At 38.6% G+C, this 20,144-nt stretch overlaps 2 protein-coding genes across 6 annotated transcripts in view; both read right to left on the reverse strand.

Moving 5' to 3' along the window:
- fam13c (family with sequence similarity 13 member C) overlaps positions 1-5,032 on the reverse strand; it is an 18,294-nt gene extending 13,262 nt beyond the window's left edge. For all 3 annotated transcript variants that reach the window (XM_015374618.1, XM_015374616.1, XM_015374615.1), the window contains exons 1-6: positions 4,798-5,032; positions 3,860-4,058; positions 3,540-3,749; positions 2,622-2,802; positions 1,096-1,273; positions 570-691 (exon numbers count right to left, since the gene is read on the reverse strand). In XM_015374618.1, coding sequence (XP_015230104.1) covers positions 570-691; positions 1,096-1,273; positions 2,622-2,802; positions 3,540-3,749; positions 3,860-4,058; positions 4,798-4,827 — 920 coding nt within the window. In that variant the 5' untranslated portion in view covers positions 4,828-5,032. The remainder of the gene's footprint in view (positions 1-569; positions 692-1,095; positions 1,274-2,621; positions 2,803-3,539; positions 3,750-3,859; positions 4,059-4,797) is intronic.
- Positions 5,033-6,889: 1,857 nt separating this feature from the next.
- slc16a9 (solute carrier family 16 member 9) lies at positions 6,890-14,234 on the reverse strand. 3 transcript variants are annotated; one of them, XM_015374596.1, is made up of 6 exons: positions 14,079-14,234; positions 12,655-12,912; positions 11,216-11,359; positions 9,695-9,790; positions 8,466-9,341; positions 6,890-8,340 (listed from the first exon to the last, which is right to left on the reverse strand). In XM_015374596.1, the coding sequence occupies exons 2-6, from the start codon at positions 12,851-12,853 to the stop codon at positions 8,156-8,158; spliced, it is 1,500 nt and encodes a 499-aa protein (XP_015230082.1). In that variant the 5' UTR covers positions 12,854-12,912; positions 14,079-14,234; the 3' UTR covers positions 6,890-8,155. The 3 variants fall into 3 exon arrangements, with proteins under 3 accessions (XP_015230082.1, XP_015230081.1, XP_015230083.1); XM_015374595.1 differs by lacking the exon at positions 14,079-14,234 and adding an exon at positions 13,545-13,795; XM_015374597.1 differs by lacking the exon at positions 14,079-14,234 and adding an exon at positions 13,023-13,128.
- Between the last annotated feature and the right edge of the window lie 5,910 nt (positions 14,235-20,144).

Raw genomic sequence — 20,144 nt, forward strand, 5'->3', positions numbered from 1 at the left:
GCCTGCTCATCAATCTACCCACTCATTCATCCATCAATCCAACCATCCATCAATCAACCCATCAATCCTCATCCACCCACCCACACATCCATCCAACCACCTGCTCATTAATCCATGCGCCCACTCACCTACCCTTCCACCCTTCATCCATCCAACCACTCATTCATCCATCAATCCAACCATCCATCAATCAACCCATCAATCCTCATCCACCCACCCACACATCCATCCAACCACCTGCTCATTAATCCATGCGCCCACTCACCTACCCTTCCACCCTTCATCCATCCAACCACTCATTCATCCATCAATCCAACCATCCATCAATCAACCCATCAATCCTCATCCACCCACCCACACATCCATCCAACCACCTGCTCATTAATCCATGCGCCCACTCACCTACCCTTCCACCCTTCATCCATCCAACCACTCATTCATCCAAACACCCACTCATTAATCCAGCCATCCACCCACACATCCTGCTATTCATCCAACAGCCCACCCATTCATTGATCCAACCCCACAGCCACCCATCCATCCATCCATCCATTAGAGATTAAAACTACCTGTTGAGTTGTATCTGCATCTGCAGAGTAAGCTCGGATGTAAAGTTCTCAGAAATCGAATTGATCTCCTCCTCCAACCTCCCCATGCTGTTCCGCTCTGACTCACAGCTGTTGGGTTGGACCTACCAAAAAAAGTAATCACTTTATTAAATATGACATTAATAAAATTATGCAACATTCAGAATATTTTTAAAATGAAAAATCTGGATGTGTTTTGCACAAATATATTGTCCACTTCTGTAAAAATAGAAAAATGCTATTTCCGGTTTTATTGACACTATAATTCTTTGTAACGATTAGGAATAATTCTCTAACAGTCTGAACTCTGCCTGCTCCACTTCCAAAGATATATATATTTTTTTTTTAGTAAGAAGAAACATAGCATTTAAGAGGAATGATAACTTTGACATCAACTGCAAATATTTTCCAAAAAGCTTGCAGCCGACAAAAATTGTGCCAACATTTGCAGAACATACCACCAAACGGAAGATGGAACAAGTGCTGCAAAAAGAAACTTGACATTCACCTCTAACTGTGAAAGAGCAGAGAGGCTCGGAGGAGGTGGAGGAGAGGAAGAAGCAGTAGAGGGAGCCGTTAAGACCTCTTCTTTGTGTGTAAGGAGAACTCCCCAATTTCTCAGAAGGTGGAGCAGTAGAGCGTTACAAACACTCTGCTCCTCCAGCATCCTGGGCCCTGCTGGAACGCTGCAGGAAGAGGAGAAAGAGGATCAACAACACAGTGTTCATTTTAAAACAAGAAGATTCAAAATACAGTTACAAATGTTGGGATAAGGGTTTCCATCTAGTGGACAGAATCTTAAACAGCACTGTGCTGACAGAAACAAATATAATATGAAGCTCTCTCTTCTAATGCTACAGAAAGCCATCATCCTCTCATAAAAATAAATAAAAGCCTCCAATTTCTGTGCCTTCTGGCAAAAAAAATCATTTTAAATATTCTATTAATCAAAAGTACTCCTTTAATTAATAAACATAAATACTAATTTTATAATGAAGTTTTTGAAAGTGGACACTAAAAATGTGAAAAACCTTAACAGCAATGTGCTGCCATGGCACAGGAGTCATTTTTAAGTCTATCAAGTGTGACAGATCTACAAGAGGAAGTGGCTGTTTCTGAAGACATGTGGGTGAAAACATGGAGGAGGTCTGGGGTGCAGTCAGTGTCACTGATGCTGTTACCAAGCACATATGTTACAAAGCTGTCACACAGTGTTACTTGTTAGAAATATAACTCAAATCTAAACCAAGGCTACATAAAAGGCTCTTATTCGTGTATGAAACAGTCTTTATTCTTTTTTACCCTATAGCTCTTCTAATCTCTGCTGAAAGAAAAATGAACAGCATTATTTACAACCTAGTTCAAACCCATTTTTTCCTTAAAGTTCCTTTTGCAGTTACACAAACCCAAACATTTCTGCCTGTGGGTAAGAGCAGCATTCTTGTTTCATACATAAGCCTTTATGCAATGATGGACAGACATGGCATTTGCTTTAACACAAAACAACCGATATAAACAACATCAAAGAATGACGTGTCAACCCGATATAATGACTCCTTTCTACAGTCACACAAAGTTAAAAACCCGAAGCCAGTTGAGGCTCCACAGAGACTCGGCTTGTTTATAGTGACGGCTCAGTTCAGTAAACAGGAAGGGAGAAGCAACGAGCAAAGTCCTGATGACCTTGTTCATATCTGTACGTCATTTTCTGTGCCATGCTCTGCATTACAAGCCGCAGATAACAACCGTTTTCTACAAGCGGATGAACATAACTTCACACAACAAACACTCAGCAGTGAAGCTTTTGAACTAGGGCACAACTTTGAAGGGTGTTTTTATGTGAACCAGGCTGTTTCCCTGCAGGGGATCTAACAGAATTACAAACATATGTGAAACAACAAGATCTTCATCAGAAGGTACTGCACTTGGGTTTTATTTATTTATTTAAAAAAAAGAATATTACCACAACTGATCTAGATGTCATTCTATCATTATAACACTGAAAGAACATGAAGACTGATTACAAAAACTTACTGAAATATACAAGGTCCAAAGATGGTTGCTAAGTTTTCCACAGGCATGTGGTTGTAATGACTCTGGGACGCCACTCTGCGCAGAAAGTGGACGAGGTAAGACAGAATATTGAGGCAGGAATCAGGCAGGAGGCAAAGGATCTCTCTCAGGTTTTGGTTCAGCTCGGCCTCATGTGCATATCCTAAAAATAGAGAATAAACAACAGAATTGATTTGTTTCCTGACTCCACATCCTGGTAAAGATGTGTATAAACCTCTAAAATAAACTAATCTTTTCCTGAAGTAGAATACAACAGCGGTCCCTAAAGGCCCGCCATCTGTCATGCTCCCTGAATCAGCACACCTGGTTTAAACATTTGATTGTTCCCTCGTTCATTTAAGCGAGGTATGTGGCAGCAGGGAAACATCTAAAACAAAGGAAACAGTGGTTCCTGAGGACTGGCGTTAATAAGCACTCCCTGATTACATGAGACAATGTTGGAGCATATAGAGAGAATGATCTTTAATCATTCCACTCCAAAATCCATGGTATATTTTTTTAATCTTCAAAAAAAAAAAAAAAAAAGAACACAGTTCCAGCTAAAGTGTCTGCAGGATTTAGCAAACACAATTTTATTTTTTTAATTATTTTTTTGATAAGAAGACAGAACAAAAAGAAAATAATTTTGCATCACTCTCAAACACCCAACCGGAGATCTTTCTGCATGGAGTTTGCATGTTCTCCCTGTGCAGGCATGGGTTATCTCCTGGTACTCCGACTTCCTCCCACAGTCCAAAAACATAACTGTTTGATTAATTGGCTTCTCTAAATTCTCTTTAGGTGTGTGCTGCGGTGGATAAATAATTATGATTTATATCTAAATAAAGCAATAACAGTTATATTAGATATAGCTAGTGAAAACATAAATGTACCAAGTACCTGTTAGGCTCAGAACCAGCTGTTTGCGCTGCGGCTCAGGAACTAAAGGAGTGGGCAGTTCCCGCAGAAAGAGCTTGAGTAGAGAGGCTACAGTCGGGACATCCCCCTCTTGCTCCAGATCCACTTTCTCTCCCAGGTCCCACCGCTGTCTCAGCTGCCTGGTTCGTGCCACAGACCCACACAAGCGAAACAAACCCCTTTGATGCAGTCCTAAAATAACACAAATAGATCCAGTCATAAACATAAGAGTGATATTTGAAACAAATGAAATAAAAGTGTGAATAAAGAACTTGAAGAAAAGAGAGATGAGCCATACGAACCTCTCTTTTCCAAGAACTCCACCATGTCTCTTAAAACAAAAGGTATTCCAAAGATCATCTGTCCATCGTCTTTTAGTTTTTCCAAAGATACTCCAAACACACACCCCGGAGGTACTTTAGAAACTGGCACTTGTGCAAGAGGGAGTTCCGGGCAAACCTTGGCATTGGGCCTTAAGATTCTCACGGAAGATGCTTCACACTGCAGTGAGGAGAGAAATCAATAGAAGGACACATCATTTAATATAACAGCAAACACCACAGACAGGTTCAAACTTCACTTAAACTACTAACTTCTAGTGTTACAATTTAAAATACAAAAGATCTCTAACAAACACAAATACTATTCATTAACAAATTCAAAACTCTTGCAGATTCAAATTGGCATTTCAGTTCATTTTTTAAGTTTATAATTAGTATAATGCCAATAAATGTTCAACATATAGTGGAGTTTGCTATACAGAGATGGATGGATGGATGGCTCAAATAACACATATGAATAATACATAAATATTGTGTAGACTTAAAAGGTAAAAGACAAAACAAAAAAATTATAATAGGCTTAATAATTTTTTAGATGTAAGCACTTCTTTGGGTTTTTTTTTTTTATATATATATATATAGAATTTAATTTAGGTGAAACTCATTGTTTCTTTTATTTTACATTTTATAGAATAATTTTTTAAAATAAATAAAAAACAACAAAGGGCAAAGTTACATTTTTGTTGTAAGATCATTCAACCTAACTCCTCTTAAAAAATAACATCAGCCCAATGCTGGTGTGCCTGGCAACATGACAGACATTACATAGAAAAAGACGCATTCAGGGACCCCCTGTAAACAACAAAACTCCATTAAACAAATTAGGACACGCGTTAGGCTGACGTGGGAAAGCACCTGGTAATAAGACTGAGTAGCAGTATATGTGAAGGCAGACTTACACAGAGTGATAATGAAGCGCTTGCGCCCATTTTTCAGCTCAGCGAACTGGAACAGCTCTGCCTCTTTGGGTTGTGAATGGACTTTCCTTTTGCCCACATGATGCTCCGCTTACCGCCATTTGCGAAGAATTGCAGCCGGTTGTCGGCATTGTCTTTACATCCCGGCGTCAGGAGAACAGCTGGTCAAAAAGCTGCTTTTGTTGAAGCTTTTTTCCTTAGTTCTTTCCTGCTTACTTCACTGGCAAATTGTTTACGTTACTAGTCACGTGGTACATGGTCTCTAAGGGCGTTGCTAAGGGAAGCAATTAAAAGGTTCAAGATGCTCAGGTGAAACTGGAGATGGTTTCCATCACCAACTGACCAGTCCAACCCTTTTATGTTTTAATAATAATAATAAAGATAATAATAATACCTACAGTAGCTCTAAATAAGTTATAAATTGAGAGATGATAAAAGGACATGACTTTATAAACATTTTCACTAAATTGGCATCTAGGCTAATCTAAATCATCCTGTTTCAATATCTATACTGCTTTGGCTTGTCAAATCTAGAAAAACTTCAAGCTGATGGAAAAATCTGGATTTCCATTGGAGTTGTTCGTATATGAATCAGGCAGTCTAAGAAGTGAGATTAAGTTTAAAAGCCGGATTTCAGGGTTGGAGACCAAAGTGTTACAAAATGATCCTTTCCGGACTTTGAATAAGCGTGCATCTGAGATTTCATAGTCAATAACTCCTAAACACACACAAAAAAAATCAATCAAAGTAGAAAAAAAACACATGTGATGTGGTAAATCAAACACAGAGTATGACATTTATAAGATCAACTTTATATAGATGACAGCATTTGAGTCCCAACCCTAAAACATCGTTCTATACACATGCATCATATACTCAAATTAATCCACACTTATGGAACCTCAACAAATCAAAATCTATATTCTGCATTTAAATCAAAAAGAAAAACTAAATACAGCAGTCAATTAAACGTAATTTCTGCATTGAAATTGCACAGTGCAGTAACAGCGATGGTGCAAGGAACCCAGTTCATGCTCAATCTTTTCATATGACTAGGTTACAATTTGCAAACTATACTTAGTTGGTTACACAAAATATATGCTTCTCTCGCTGTATTTTTTGTTATTCTTAAACTTCTGTTCTATGATCCTAAATAAAAATCCACAGTATTTTATCTCAATGAGCATTTGTATTTCATCAAAAAAAATGCATATCACATATTCTGAATTAGAATATAAACTATTCATGATTTTTATTTTCTGCAAATATAAATCTTAAAACTTTGGCAAGCTTTTTTTTTTCTGGAGCTGATGAATAAAACACAGTCAAGAAATTCTCTTCAGACTTTTTATCAGAAAATATAAGTTTGTAGAAGAAAAACCAAACCTGTTAAAGGTTTCTGTTCAGATGGAACTAAAACTGAAAACCTATGCTAAGCACATTGAAAACACGCTGTGGGGTGGCTTTTTCTTCTGCAAGGAGGAAGTTATTCAAAGTTGATGATTAAGCTATATAAAGCCAAATACAAGGCCATCAAGTAAATTGTTACAGGTTACAAACCATGCAAGACTAGAAGTTCACTTTCTACTAAGACAGGGAGCCAGACTTATAAAGGAAAGCTTAGATTACAGTATAGTCATGATGTAGGATGGCCCCAAATAAGAGCAGGATTAAAAATATGCAGTGGACTTGAATATTGTTGCCTACTGATGATCTAACTCCAATGTGACTAAGCTTGAGATGTTAAAGAAGAGTGAACAACCATTTCTTTGTGCAAAAGTAAATGTTATTCTATCACATAAAGCTGCAATAACACACAATGAGGTCTGTATTTATTAAAAAATAGGAAAAAGTTCAAAGGGTATGTGATATAAGATGTGTTATAAAGTATGAACTGGTAGTTTTTGAAAGGATTGGGGGATTTTGGGCTATACATTCTATCAAATCAATATAAGTGCAAGTAAAATTTGCTCTTTAATTGTAAAGCTCTCCCAGCACTACCTACAACTTAAACAATCAAGACATCATAACACATGCTTCACAAAAATCAGTCCGCAACATTACTAATCAAAACAGCTTTATTGGCACATTTTAAATAAAACAAGAAAACTATAAGGCTCACATAAATATTACAATGATGAAATAAAAAAATGAAAAGCTATGACATACAGCTGAATGGCTACAGTACTTCATCTGCTGCACCCTACCAGAACAAAACAATGATGAACAATTAAGTCCCAGATTCACGCTCACTCTTTACACTGGAGCTACCAAAAACATCTGTAGTGGTTTTACTCAACAGCATATACAGTTTCAAAAGCCTGTTACACTTCAACTCAATAACAACCTTTATAACATTGTTTAACAGCTCTATAACCAGTTTTGTGCATATAAAAGTCACTAGCACATAGAGCTTAACAAACTACGGGTAATATAAGGACATGACTCAGAAGCGAACGACTGGGTGCAGGGACGCAAACACACACAAAAAAAACATAGATGCACAGAAAGTGATGGACAAGGACCAGGAGGGCCGAAATGAAACTTTGTGAGGTCTCATGAAAAACCCTTGCAGCACAGAGAATCAACATGCTGCAAAAATGTCACACAAACAGCAAGATTTGCCAATTTGTCTACATGTTTTTACAAGTATCTGTCTGGTCAAAGAAAGAGGTATGTTCAGCTTATGTTATTGTAAAACATAAAACAAAATGCAATTACATATGAAAACATAAGAAGAAAGCAAGGCATGTACGTTGATTTAACAGGCATTATTTGATAACAGGCATTGGTTATCCTAGATGCTTTGGTAACATACAGAGTGGAGTGATCACTTACTGAGACCAAAATACAATATCAGACTTACCCTTTATGAGTATCAAAAAAAAAAGCTTACAACCAACACATAATTAACTATTGTCTACCTTAAAATGGGTGATTATGTGTGCGTTTCAACATCACATTTTACTGTGTTACACTCTGTTTTACAGAATGTTCATTGGTGGCATAATTTTATGTTTTTAAGACCCAAAGGAAAAAATAGTCTACAATAAAAAAAGACATTTTGGAGTTTTTTTTACCAACATTGTTCTACCAACCTCGTAAAATGAGGTAATAATAAGAAAAATATTCATAAAAGGATTTAGAGTCAACACTTCAAAAATATCTGCTGTAAGTGGGTTGAACCTGAGAACCTGGTATATTGAAATCTGGCAGCAGAAATACAGAAGACTCCCAGCATATTTAGAGAAAAAAAATCTCTAAGAGTTTGTTTGAGCATAGTCCAAAAAAACAGTCTGTGAGCAGCAAGTGCCGGGATCTTTGTGAAAGGTGCTTAAATTCAGGCAACTGAGGCAACTTTTTCACAGGTGCAGGTGTATTGGACTTCGGGTTTGTTATTCTCAGAGGACTTCCTGTTCCAGCAGGGAAGGCTGAGTAGAAAGAGGATAAATGCTCCCAACAGCACGCAGCTCCCACTAAAGTAGAACGCCAAGTCGTAAGACTGCGTCCAGTCGAAAAACCACCCTGCAAAGTGATATGAAGAAAACACCATGGTCAGGACCGTCAACAAGGCATCAGACAAGCAACCTCTTAGAACACGTCAGAGGCTGCTAGGAAGTTTAAAACATAGATAAAAGCAAGTTTCTTACCAACAACAGGGGGCCCAAGCATGATTCCGAATCCCCCGAAGAACATTAGGATGCCGTGAGCTTGTGTCAGTCTATCTAAGCCAACGATTTTAGTGGTAATGTAAGAAGTGAGCGACCAGTTTCCAGAGAAGAAACCAAGAATGGCAGTAAGGATCTGCAGTCCAATATAACTTTTGGTGATGGGGATAAGGAGCAGTGCCAAACCTCCTGCAAACATTGTGAAGGCATATAGGTAGACACCGTTGATCCATTTGAAGTCCACTATAATGCCCAGTGCTAGTTTGCCTATGCAGGTGCTGATAGCCCCTATTGATACAAGAGGAATGATGCTAACTTCTTCAATGAGTCCTTCACTCTGTGCCACATCCTCAATAAAGAGGACAGGTGGGAATGCCCCCAAGCTGAACAAGAAGATGGCAATGCAGAAGGCCACCATTTCTTGGTCCTGCAAGATCTCGTACAAAGACTGCATGTACTTGCAGTAAGCCTTGTGTTTTTTCTTGATTGCTTTCATGATGGCTAATCCAGCTAAGGGACCCTCTTTTTTCTCTGTTTGAATCGTCAAGTCCTTGGACTCAATGGTGATGAGCAACTCCTTCACTGTGAGAGGTTTCTCTGGAGCGGTCGTTGCTGAACCCACTGCAATCTTGAGGTCATCAAAAGGTGGCTTCACGAAGAGCTGCTCCTCCGTGTTTCGCTCGAGGGCTGCCTTTTGTTTGATGTAGTACCCAGGCATGTTGAGGGGCCTCATGAAACCAGAGCATGCCATGAGATTCAGTGCTATGGCTCCGATGATTAGCAGGCAGCCATCCAGGCCGTAGAGGACAATCAGCTCGTTCTGAGCGGTGGCATAGATGAAGGCGCCTACACTTGTGCCTGCACAAGACGAGAGGGCAAAGATTTAATATTGGTGTAAAAAATAAAGACAACTCATTAAAAATTATGCAGGGTAAGGAAAAGAAGATGCTCAGTCATTATCGCAATGTTATTCTATTAACCCCAAGAGGTCAAATTTCCTGATCGATTCCAAGGAAGTTTTCAATCTCAGCCAAGCCAGATCAAGTCAACAGGTCTGTCCACCTGTCTAATTAATGGACCTCTCTGGCTTCACTACACTACACATGTTTACCTGAGCTTCGTAAGGCTCCCAGCAGCTCAAACATTAAAGAAGTGAGCATGGAGAACAGCAAGGCACCCAGAGATCTCAGGGCAGAGGTAGGCGGGAGTACCTGTGGTGACGATGCCAAGGGCGAGGCCGCGTCTCTTGTCAAAATACTGACAGGTGATTGTCAAGGTGGCTGCGTAGACAAGACCACAACCCAGGCCTAGGAAGAGAGAAAAAATATATAATCAATTAGCCCAGATTATTTATTTTGAGGATAACCATATTTAATTTGAAAGAGCATCAACAGACTTATGTAAGACCCCTAGAAAAACATGTAACATGATAAGTAAACAAGCTACATATGCTTGTTCAGCAACAGACAGTTTTCTGAGGGCATCTCTAAAAATAAATTGCTCTTTGAATATGCACACCATCTCTTGTCAGCGCACCCTGCATGAAAAGTAGCATTGGGGGTGAGGGGGTTTATCAGGGTTAAGCACGCCTGGACAGTCACTTAATATGCAGCAACAGGTGGTAGCTGGGTCCATGCATAAGCACTGGGAAGGAGACAAAGGCAGTAAAAGCCCAAATGGGAATTATGGCTGAGTCATTAGTTCTTATTTTTCTGTAAACAGTGGTCAGTAATGTTCAAACAAATGGAGCAATGGGTAAGGGTATATGCTGCCACCATATCTAGTCCATCGGTGTTTATTAACCAGTAATTGGGGCTAAAGTAGGTCTCTGATGTTACATAACTTTTTTTTTGCCTTAACATGCTGTCTTGCTTGTTTTCAGTGGTTATACAATATGTTTTTAATGCACAAAGGTTTGAAGGACATCAGACCAATTTACAACCATGAACAGAAAAACATAAACCACATGTTTTATTGCTACAAGATAAGATCTAAATGGGTACATCAATGTCCTTTCAACTCACTACTTCTCCATGTCTGGGACTTTGCATTTGCTTTTCACTATGAGTAAAGTTTGCTTCAAAGGAGTACTATTCAATCAGAAAATTGAGAATATTCTAAGGATTCATCTGGACGAAATCAAGCAGATGACTTAGAAACCTAAACTGCTGGGCTGACATCAGAGATTGGCTAAAAGAGCAACATCCAAATCAACTGAACCAGCTTCTACCTGCAACTGAAGAAAACTAATAAAATGAGTCTCTTTTCCCCAGAGAAAAGACTCTTTACAATTGAAGTATCAATTACTGCTTTTGCTATCATTATGCGTAAAGACAGGATATTTGAAAAATAACATCTGTGTATGTTGAAATGAGAGTAAAAGATTTCTTTTAATCTGTACTGTTTCTGGAGCAATTACCATTTTTAAATGTCCTCAAATATCTTCTTGGCTCAATCTTAAAACTTGAAATTTTGACATTCTTACTTTTAGAAAATGACTGTATCAATAGATATTTATGTTTTATTTAATCATTTCTGATTTATGGTAAAATACATTAACCTAAAAAAGTTCTAAAATGTCTTGCAAATATTGTGCTTCTCGGAAAACAGCATCTAATGAGGTGCAAGCAGTTAAAAAGAGAGATAAATATTCAATCAAATCTATTGGACTGGATATCTTGACTGATGTTTTCTCTGAAAAGGAGATACTGTTCATTTAAATGATTACTTACCAACAACAATTCCATAGGAAAATATGAGGAACTGGACGTTTGGAGCAAATGCACTGAGCATCAGGCCACCTGCCACCATCACACCACTGAAGATGGTGACAGGGCGTGCTCCAAAGTTGTCTACGCAGGCACTGCAGATGGGACCTGAGGGGAAGGTAGAGGAAGAAAGGTAAAGAAAAAGATAGTCAGGGGAAATGGCAGTTTGATGAGGGCAAAAAATATCAGGCTAACAAAGGACAGAGAAGATATAAACTACTACATCATCAGATCACCTTAGATGTGTTGTTATATTCTATCAAATGCTGTTTCATTCAGTAGTTTGATAAATTGTATTGCATAATAATACAAGTAATTCCTACTAGTCTAAATATATCTATATCCTGAGGCTGAGTAACTAAAAACCTTTTTTAATGTCAATTTTCCGAGATCCTGTGGGTGTGACTGCTTTTGCTGCTGCTGTCTTGCAGGAACTGCAGCGTTTTAGAAAGCTGACGGCTAGGACACGTGTCCCGGTCTTGCCCAGGCCTGAAGCTAGATCTATCTAGTTTTGATTTCCCCCACTCTCTCTTTTCAGACAGACAGCCAAAAGCCATGCTTGAGAGGAAGGCTCTGCCTATGGAAATTTCAGATTAAGTCATGAGTTAATCACTGCTCCTGTTTGTCAGCATTCCTGGAGAAAAGATAAGCTTCCATGTTGTTCTAGAACAATAACATTTTAACTTTTTTTTCTGGCACACTTTAAGGCACTTTCTCTTTTTTTTCTTTTACTATAAAGAACAAGGACAAATCCAGCCGATTAGTCCAATTATTTCTTCCGTGTCATTGTCTTCCTCCTGTCTCTCCTTTCCTCTCTCAGCATCTCAGCGGTTGGCTTAAGAGCTAAATGATCCTCCTACGTTCACAGCATGGATGACATGCACTTGCTTTGCTCTCCGGGAAAATCGATACGTGCAACTCTGCTCAGAGAGCCACAAAGTGCTCTTTATTATGATCCAACTTCATCTATCTGTTGACTGAATGTCTGGATCATAGCGTTATTGCTTCTTAGATAGCACTCATCATATAGACTTTGAACAAGGACCATGTCTCCTCTGTCATCAGTGCTGAGTGATTACGACTGGGTGGAGATGGTTATACAGGTGTGAAAGTGAAAGGTTTCATTTTTAAGAGTTCCACTTTAAACACATAACTCATTTAGTATCACTATCCTAATCACACATTTATTGATCATATTGATAGCAGCTGTTTAAAATCTAAAGAACTTCTTTTTTTTCATATAACATTGAGAAGATATAGGATATTATTGATTTTTCTTTACTTTTATTTGTTCAGGAGGAATTATATTGATTCATTGATTATCTGTCAGTAATGTAAAAAAAAAAGAAAAAAAAAGAATAATAGGTATAATTTCTTGCGTGACGGCAAGGTTTGTTACTCACTGGCAATTAATCCCACTCCTCCCACCAGAGAGCCCACCCAGGCGGTCATGGCCTTGCTCTCCTGGTAGGTGTGCAACCACTCGGGGTACAGGACCCCCACGGACTGGGGGGATCCAAAGGACAGAAGCTGGGCCATGAAAGACGCAGCAACAATTGCCCATCCCCAGCCTCCATCCAAGGTTTTGGTGGATGAAGTCATGATGCCGATGTTACTGGGGCCCGAGGGGATCTGTTACAGCTTTTATTGAGGAGAAGTTCCTAAACAAAGGAAAAGAAACAAACACATTATAAATTATGTCAGCATAACTTTTAAAAAAGCATCCCACTTTTAAACCGACCTACAACATCTTCCTGACTCTTTTACTTACTCCTAGCCTCGATGTCAGGAGGGCTGCTGCAACACCTGCTGTGGGTGTTTGGTCACCTGTGTGAGGTCCTCAGCTCGATGTGACTGCAGCCTCCCCACAGCCAGCTGCCCTATTTGTTGCTTTCTGTCTAACCACACCTTATAGGAGGGGAATAAGGCTGATCTCCCCTCACTGCCTCCATGACCTGTCTTTTCCTGACTTCTTCACATTCAGCACTTTCTATTAATTATTTGTAGCCCATTGCACCAAAATTAAACATCTTTTTACATGTTAAATATTCACCACTCTGATATCGGAGTAAAAGTTAACGAAATAAGCTATTTGGTAATTTATTTATCACAAATAATTAACATCAAATAGTTCTTTTTCCAGATGTTGATAAAAGGAGGAAAACAAGATGTCATAATGACTTGATATTAAACAAAAGCATTTTTTTCCCAGTTAAATAACAATAAACTATTTGGGGGGAAACAACGCAGGTATTATTTTGTTACCTAGTTATAACCAAAATGTGCCACTCACCTCAGCATCTACAGCAGCAGACAGCGGCTGCGGAGCTGCGCGCTCTGCGGGAACTTTTCACGCACAGAAAGCCCCCCAAAAAATCTCTCTTAGACATAATATTTACAAAATATCAACCCCAAAAAGAGCATCGCGGACCGATGTTTTGGTTTTATGATGAGCTCTGTGAGAAATGCGTGTGAAGGGGGGAACCGCTCTGCAGCAACAGCGCTTATTGTGCGCTGGCTTTTTCTTTTTCTGCTGCTTTGTAGCCGGTGACAAACCGGTTCAAAGCTGTTCCTGCTGGTCCAGCAGCAGCTTGAGCGCAGCCACGACGCACAAGAGGAAGCAGCGCTTCCTCTTGTGCGTCTGAAGCGCAGCGCAGCAAACGGTCTGATGTGTTGACTGCTTTGGTTTAGATTCTTCCTTTTTTAACTAAACAATTACGCAGCTTAAAAACAACCAAAAGAGGAGCGCGTTCACGCCATATATATCAATAATAGAAAAAAAAAAAAAATAATAAAATCACATGCAAAACACTCCTTTTTCTTTTACCTGCAAAGTTCCCTCAGTCGCAGGGGAACTCTTTGTTTCTTTTTTCTTTTAAGAGTGGACCTTTTCAAGAAAAGTGATTGGTGATAAAATGCATGCTTATGCGTGGATGTGAAAGTTGTTGCTCCAGAGATGGGTGCTGCTGAATGGGCTCCTTCCTACCAGTCACTTTGTTCTTGTTGCCATCAGTCCAGTCTGAACCGGTTGGTGGATCATGGAAAGCAGAAGCACACAGCCCCACCGGGGCGCACTACCCAGAGGAAACCCCGCGGTGCGCAACTACTATATGGAAATAAGGAAAATCATTCTGAAATGTGTTCCGATCTTTCATTAAATATATATAAAATAAAGGATTAAGATGGGAAACACCTTGAAAGGATAAGTGAGAGTCAATATTATGCTGCACCACGTGGGTAGTCTGCCATAAATAACATGATCAGGTGAGAGAAGTGATTCCAGGGGAATATTTAGGGTCAGGTTGATTTGATGGCAGATTAGTGGACTAATTATGGTGAAATAAAACATTAGGCATACGTTTTCCTTGAAAAATCAGAAAACCTTTACATTGGCATAATAATATTATGTATTATATCTCTTGAATTTATATTTAATCACATCACAGCAACAATTTTCTATATATCTAATTAGGATTGTGTGTGATCAGCAGAGGTGGATATAATAGGCTACCCAAAAAATGTACTTAAATAAAGTTTAAAAAAAGAAATGGAGTACTGAGTAAATCAGATATTTAAAATTATGACATAAAGACAGACTGAAATGTAAAGTTATGTGCAAATTCTGGTATTTGCGTCCATAAAAAAATCAAATCAGGGCAGGAGAAACATTTTTCTTTTTAAAAGTTATGAAACCAGTACCTCCAGCTGCAATATCTATTTTGACCTTCAAATGTCATGGTATGTTCAAGTAAGCTTGTGGACAAAATAAGAAGTCTCATTTTGACATAAATTTTAACTATGTGTCTTTGTTTAGAGCAGTTTTTCGTCATTTATTTATATTATATTTTATTTGTATAACTCAAAGAAATGTTAAATGTACAGAGCAGTAAAACGTTTATCAAAAAAGTTACCCAAGTAACTGTAACTGAGTAAATATAATTATACCCACCTCTGGTGATCAGGTGACCAAAAAAAAAAAAAAGTATTGCATAAATGATAGTTGAGAGGAAAATACAAAGACAAATGAGGGACAAAGTATTATTCAGTCCCAGTCCCAATAATTTATGGAACTATCTTTAGCTTTAATTACAGCCGCAATTCATTTTCCTTATGTCAACCAGTTTTTATAAAATTAGAGAGGAAAAATGTTGTGCCATTCCTCTTTTCAAATTAATTCAGCCTCATTCTGATTAGACTGAAGGTGTCTAAAAACTTTGCTTTTTAATTTTATCACCAAATCTCATTTGGATTTAAGTTTGGACTTTGACTAGGCCACAAGGCCTCAGCCTCAAGTCATCTGCAGCTTTTAGCAGGTTTTCTTCATGGGTTGCTGAACTAAACACCCATCCATCCCACAGCATGATGCTCCTACTATCGTGTTTTATTCTGGGTATGGTGCATCCTTTAAATTAATAATTTTAATTGTAGCAAACCTCATGGAGGATTTATTTGAAACTTTCTTTAGCTACAGTTATTGTTTTGCTAATACTCCATAGAGGCCAGATTTTTGGCATGCATGACTAACGGTTTTCCTATTGATGAAAACTCCCATCAACACTAGAGCAACCATTCGTTTTTACTTGCATCTTATATTTATTTATCATAATTCTTTTATTTAATGATGTCCTATCATATAAAATAATGATTTAAAAAAATCACCTCAGCGACCTGAAAATCACTCTGTTTCCGTCTTACTGTTGAGATGTAAGAGTAGATGGGAGAATTGCTCTTTGTAAAACCACACAGGCATCATAAAGTTATATCACCCAAAGTGATTGTCCCTGTTTTTCAAACATGTAGTCAAACGCAGCATAAGGCATTGTCAGCAAAAACACTGTAGGGAGGGATTCTAAATAAAACTGATGTGAACAAACAACCCGTAGAACTTAGGACATGGAAGATAAAAGGCCATAAATTTAAGGGGTAAACAGACGCAAAAGTGCAACTGACTATTACCGTAAGATAAATTCTTCCTGGATCTTTGATTCGTTTTTTTTCCCCCCATAAGTGAGGTAAACTTCCAGGAAGGGGGGGTTAGTGAAACGATTTAGCGTCCATAATCCTTAGTTAATCGTACTTTATACTGGCATTTCACTGACAAGTGCCTCCAGACCAGTTTCAACTAGATATAGTGCATGTAGGGGACAATGTGTAAAGAATTCGAGGTAGTGGATTATTAACCGATTCTGGAATTAATGTCGACTGCAGACTTCAAAGGGCCATTAATTCTGATGGCTTATTGACCCGAGACTTTTTGGCTCAGGACTTTTTATAAGTTATACATAAAGAATATTTTCGGTTATCTAACTCAGTTTCTAGTGACCCAGTAATGACAGTATTGATTTAGAAATTTAGTGATATCTAAAAACTATTACTCTAGTCACCATAACCAATTTATTTTCACAATTTTTATTAATAGTTTATGGATTAGATTATTTTATCTGGTAAAATTGATTAGCATTTGCTTCTACCTATTTGTTTGGCATAGATTTTTTTCTTTAGCCTCTGTAAAGGAAATAAAACATCTGCTAATGTTGGCCTGTACTTGTATAGTTCTTTATCAGGTCTCTAGATTGATTCATTCCCTGACAGAGGCAAGCTTCATTGTCCGAGGGCACCACCTTGGCCTCTGATCATCAGCGGGCAGGAGGTGAAGTGTCTTGGTAAATGGTAAATGGCATGTACTTATATAGCGCCTTTATTCAAGTCAAGAGACTTGACCAAAGCGCTTTACACTACATTCATTCACCCATTGACGCACACACTCATGGTGGCAAGCTACATTGTAGCCACAGCTGCCCTGGGGCTCACTGACAGAAGCGGGGCTGCTGTACACTGGCGCCACCGGGCCCTCTGACCACCATCAGTAGACAATGCAGGTGAAGTGTCTTGCCCAAGGACACAATGACACTGAAAGTCGGAGTCAGGGATTGAACCGTCAATCCTTCGATTTCAGGGCAAACTCCTAAATCCAACGCCACTGTCTTGCCAAAAGGACGCAACAAACAAGCAGAAGAAAACTTGTATAGATCGTCCAACCCTCTTATTGCAGGACGAATTCCTGCATCCTTCACCCCTGCCATCAAAAAAATCCTCCAGAAGTGACGCAATTAAATATGAGGCGTTAAACTATAACAACCTTAAAGGAGGGGTTAAGAAAACCCACATTTATGGCATATTGAAACAGATAAAAAGAAAGGAAAGACAGGAATGAAGGGTGAAGTTAGTGCACTAGAGTTATTTACTGAACTGTGGAACATAGAAACATTTTGAAATCAAGCCCAAGAAAGTTGGCGTTCCTCAAGGGACTGATTTAGGACACCAAAAGAAAGTATAATATTTAAATACAAATTGATCCATTGCATTAACTTTATAAGTAAAACAAAATCTAAAAGACATTTATACACCATGGCATATTGACATCAATTAAACAGTCAGATGATAAATATTTATTGTGTTTGTAATTTGGCCAATAAAATGCATTGTAACAATGACACCAAGCACCCACTCAGATGCCCATTTACTGCAGAATCCACACATCTGCTTGTAAACAGGAATTATTTGTGTTTTAATCCAGTCTCTAGGTTCCCATCGGTTATACACAAGCTGACGTGATGTTATGAGTATTTCTCTTTGTCCAGGACCTTTGTGATACCTGAGAAGCAGCAGCCTGCTGTTCCTTCCTCTGAGAGGTTGGACAGTTGTACGCACAAAGAGCCCCCCCCAAACGATCTTGATAAATCTCTTTAGTTTAGCAGGCTGGTTCCAGAGAGCTGGAGGGGTGAAAAGGTGACAGAACATGGCCATCTGAGCCTCCAGCCTAGATTCCTGCTTGGATTAGGTCAGGTTGCTGAGATAACACAGCAGCACAATAAGGAAACTCAGGACACAGGATACACCTCGACGTGTTTCAGAACTCTCAGCAAGTCTTTGGACGAAAACATACTTATGTCACACCTAGAGTGCTGAGTATGTGTTACTTCTGGGGAGGTTCAGCTGACAAATGTGTGTGAATCAGCTGCAGTAACCCACAGTGACCTAATGAAAGCCTAATGCGTCTCATTTGCTTTCTTTTCTTTTCCTACATGCTGTTATTACACCCACATTACAAAGGTTTATGGTGTTAAATGGCCCTGGAATGATTGATTTGTGGAAACCACTCCTACAGCACCCAGCCAGTTAGAACCGGTTAAACCATGTCGACCACATGAAAATTAGACGCTGGCACAAAAAGAAAGACTGGTTTTTAGAGGACATCACGAGTTGGTTGCGTAACAATAGATTAATCTCAAAGGATAACCTACTCCATAGATATCCAAGTTTTTTGTTTAGCAATGCGAAAGGGAATGCCAGACTGCTAGTCCTTACAGGCACCAATTTTGCCCTCAAGAAAGTCAGGGATTTTAATTAATATTAGAGATGTGGGGCAACTAACATGTGACCCTGGGGGCTTTAACGTTCCACCTGATTTATGCAGCCGTGATGATTCAGCATACTGATACCTTATTAAATCTAAAGTACAGGTATACTTTAGAAGAGTAATCTAATACTAATAAAATGAAAAATGTGATAGCAATGAAAAGTAGACTGAAAGGAAAGGAAATGTCCTGGTATGGTGATTCACTCATTCAACATTAAGCAGTAAAAGGTCATCACAATGGCTGGTTATAATTAAGTAGAAGGAAAAAGTTAAATAGAAAAGTATTAAAGTAACATTGAAAATTGTTACAAAAAGTTAATTAAGCTAGTGTTGGTGATTTAAGAGCCATCAGACCATTGTATGCAGGAAGTTTTCTTTGAGTTAAAGGTATAGTGAGGATTTTCTCAAATGTTTTGAAAAGACCCGCCATCTCTTAGAAGAAAAATGCACATGCACAACCGTGTACCCGCTCCCAAGAGGCAGCTAATATTAAATGCGTGCGAGAGCATGCACAAGTCCATTTATCCTCATGCACGCTGTTTGAAAAATTGCTGTTTGCATCGCTCATACAGGCTTTACACAATTAGGAGGACCACTTATTTTGATGACCCACCCAGAAGACGAACATCCCCCACTATACCTTTAAGCAAAGCCGAGGCAAAGTCAGGCGTGTTTTACCTGAGCTACTTAGAAAAAAGTCAGAATCGATGCGGTCCTTTCTTAATTAAAGTAAATTTGCCTTTCAGTATAAATCTTTAAGGTCTGGAAGAAGAGTATAGATCCACCAAATGTAAGCAGCTTGAGGTCCATTGGAAAGTTCCTGGAGTCGATAGCGGTTTGGGCCAGGTTATTTGCTGCCACTAGTCCAAAGTCAGTTCAGCTGCGTACCAGCATTTCAAGAATCCTTCTGACATGCTATATAGAGGTGACTTTGATGAAGTTTTGCAGTGTCTCAAACCTTCCCACACTACCTATATATACCATTACGTGCTCAAATAAGCTTGCGATCATTGAATTGGATTGGCTGGCAAACTTGTCTAACCTGAATCCATGGGGTAGGTTAGGGCTGGCAGCCCTAAAATAGAGCAATGCAGTAATAACAGATATTTTGTGCATATATATATATATATATATATATATCTTTTTTTTATTTATTTATTTTTATTTTTTAAGTTGGTCAACATTTGTTGTAACAGAAAAAGTGTTCACCTTATCTATTGAACTAACTCAAATTTAAGAATTTATTTTGATCTATAAATTTAGATGTTTTAGAAAGTAAGTATTGAGTTTTTACCTGAATGCTTTTAAGATCCTGCAGCAAACCTGTCAGACAAATCATTATCCAAAGAGGACAAACTAGAAAACTAAACAGCTCATAGAAAAACGGTTGTAATGTTTACAAACCATAAGGACACTGGGGTCCGATTGTACTCACCTGTTAAGTGCTGTACAGTTTTTTTTTCTGTTTATGTA

This window comes from Cyprinodon variegatus, unplaced genomic scaffold (assembly GCF_000732505.1).
Source record: "Cyprinodon variegatus isolate N-32 unplaced genomic scaffold, C_variegatus-1.0 Scaffold106, whole genome shotgun sequence".
Lineage (NCBI taxonomy): Eukaryota > Metazoa > Chordata > Actinopteri > Cyprinodontiformes > Cyprinodontidae > Cyprinodon > Cyprinodon variegatus.

Coding starts and splice junctions, on each gene's coding strand:
- slc16a9 (XM_015374596.1), bottom strand. CDS start 12,853: ATGACTTCATCCACCAAAACCTTGGATGGAGGCTGGGGATGGGCAATT. Junction 9,791..11,215: donor TTCCTATGGAATTGTTGTTG/GTAAGTAATCAT, acceptor CTCTCTTCCTAG/GCCTGGGTTGTGGTCTTGTC. Junction 8,341..8,465: donor GCTTGGGCCCCCTGTTGTTG/GTAAGAAACTTG, acceptor ATCACTTTGCAG/GGTGGTTTTTCGACTGGACG.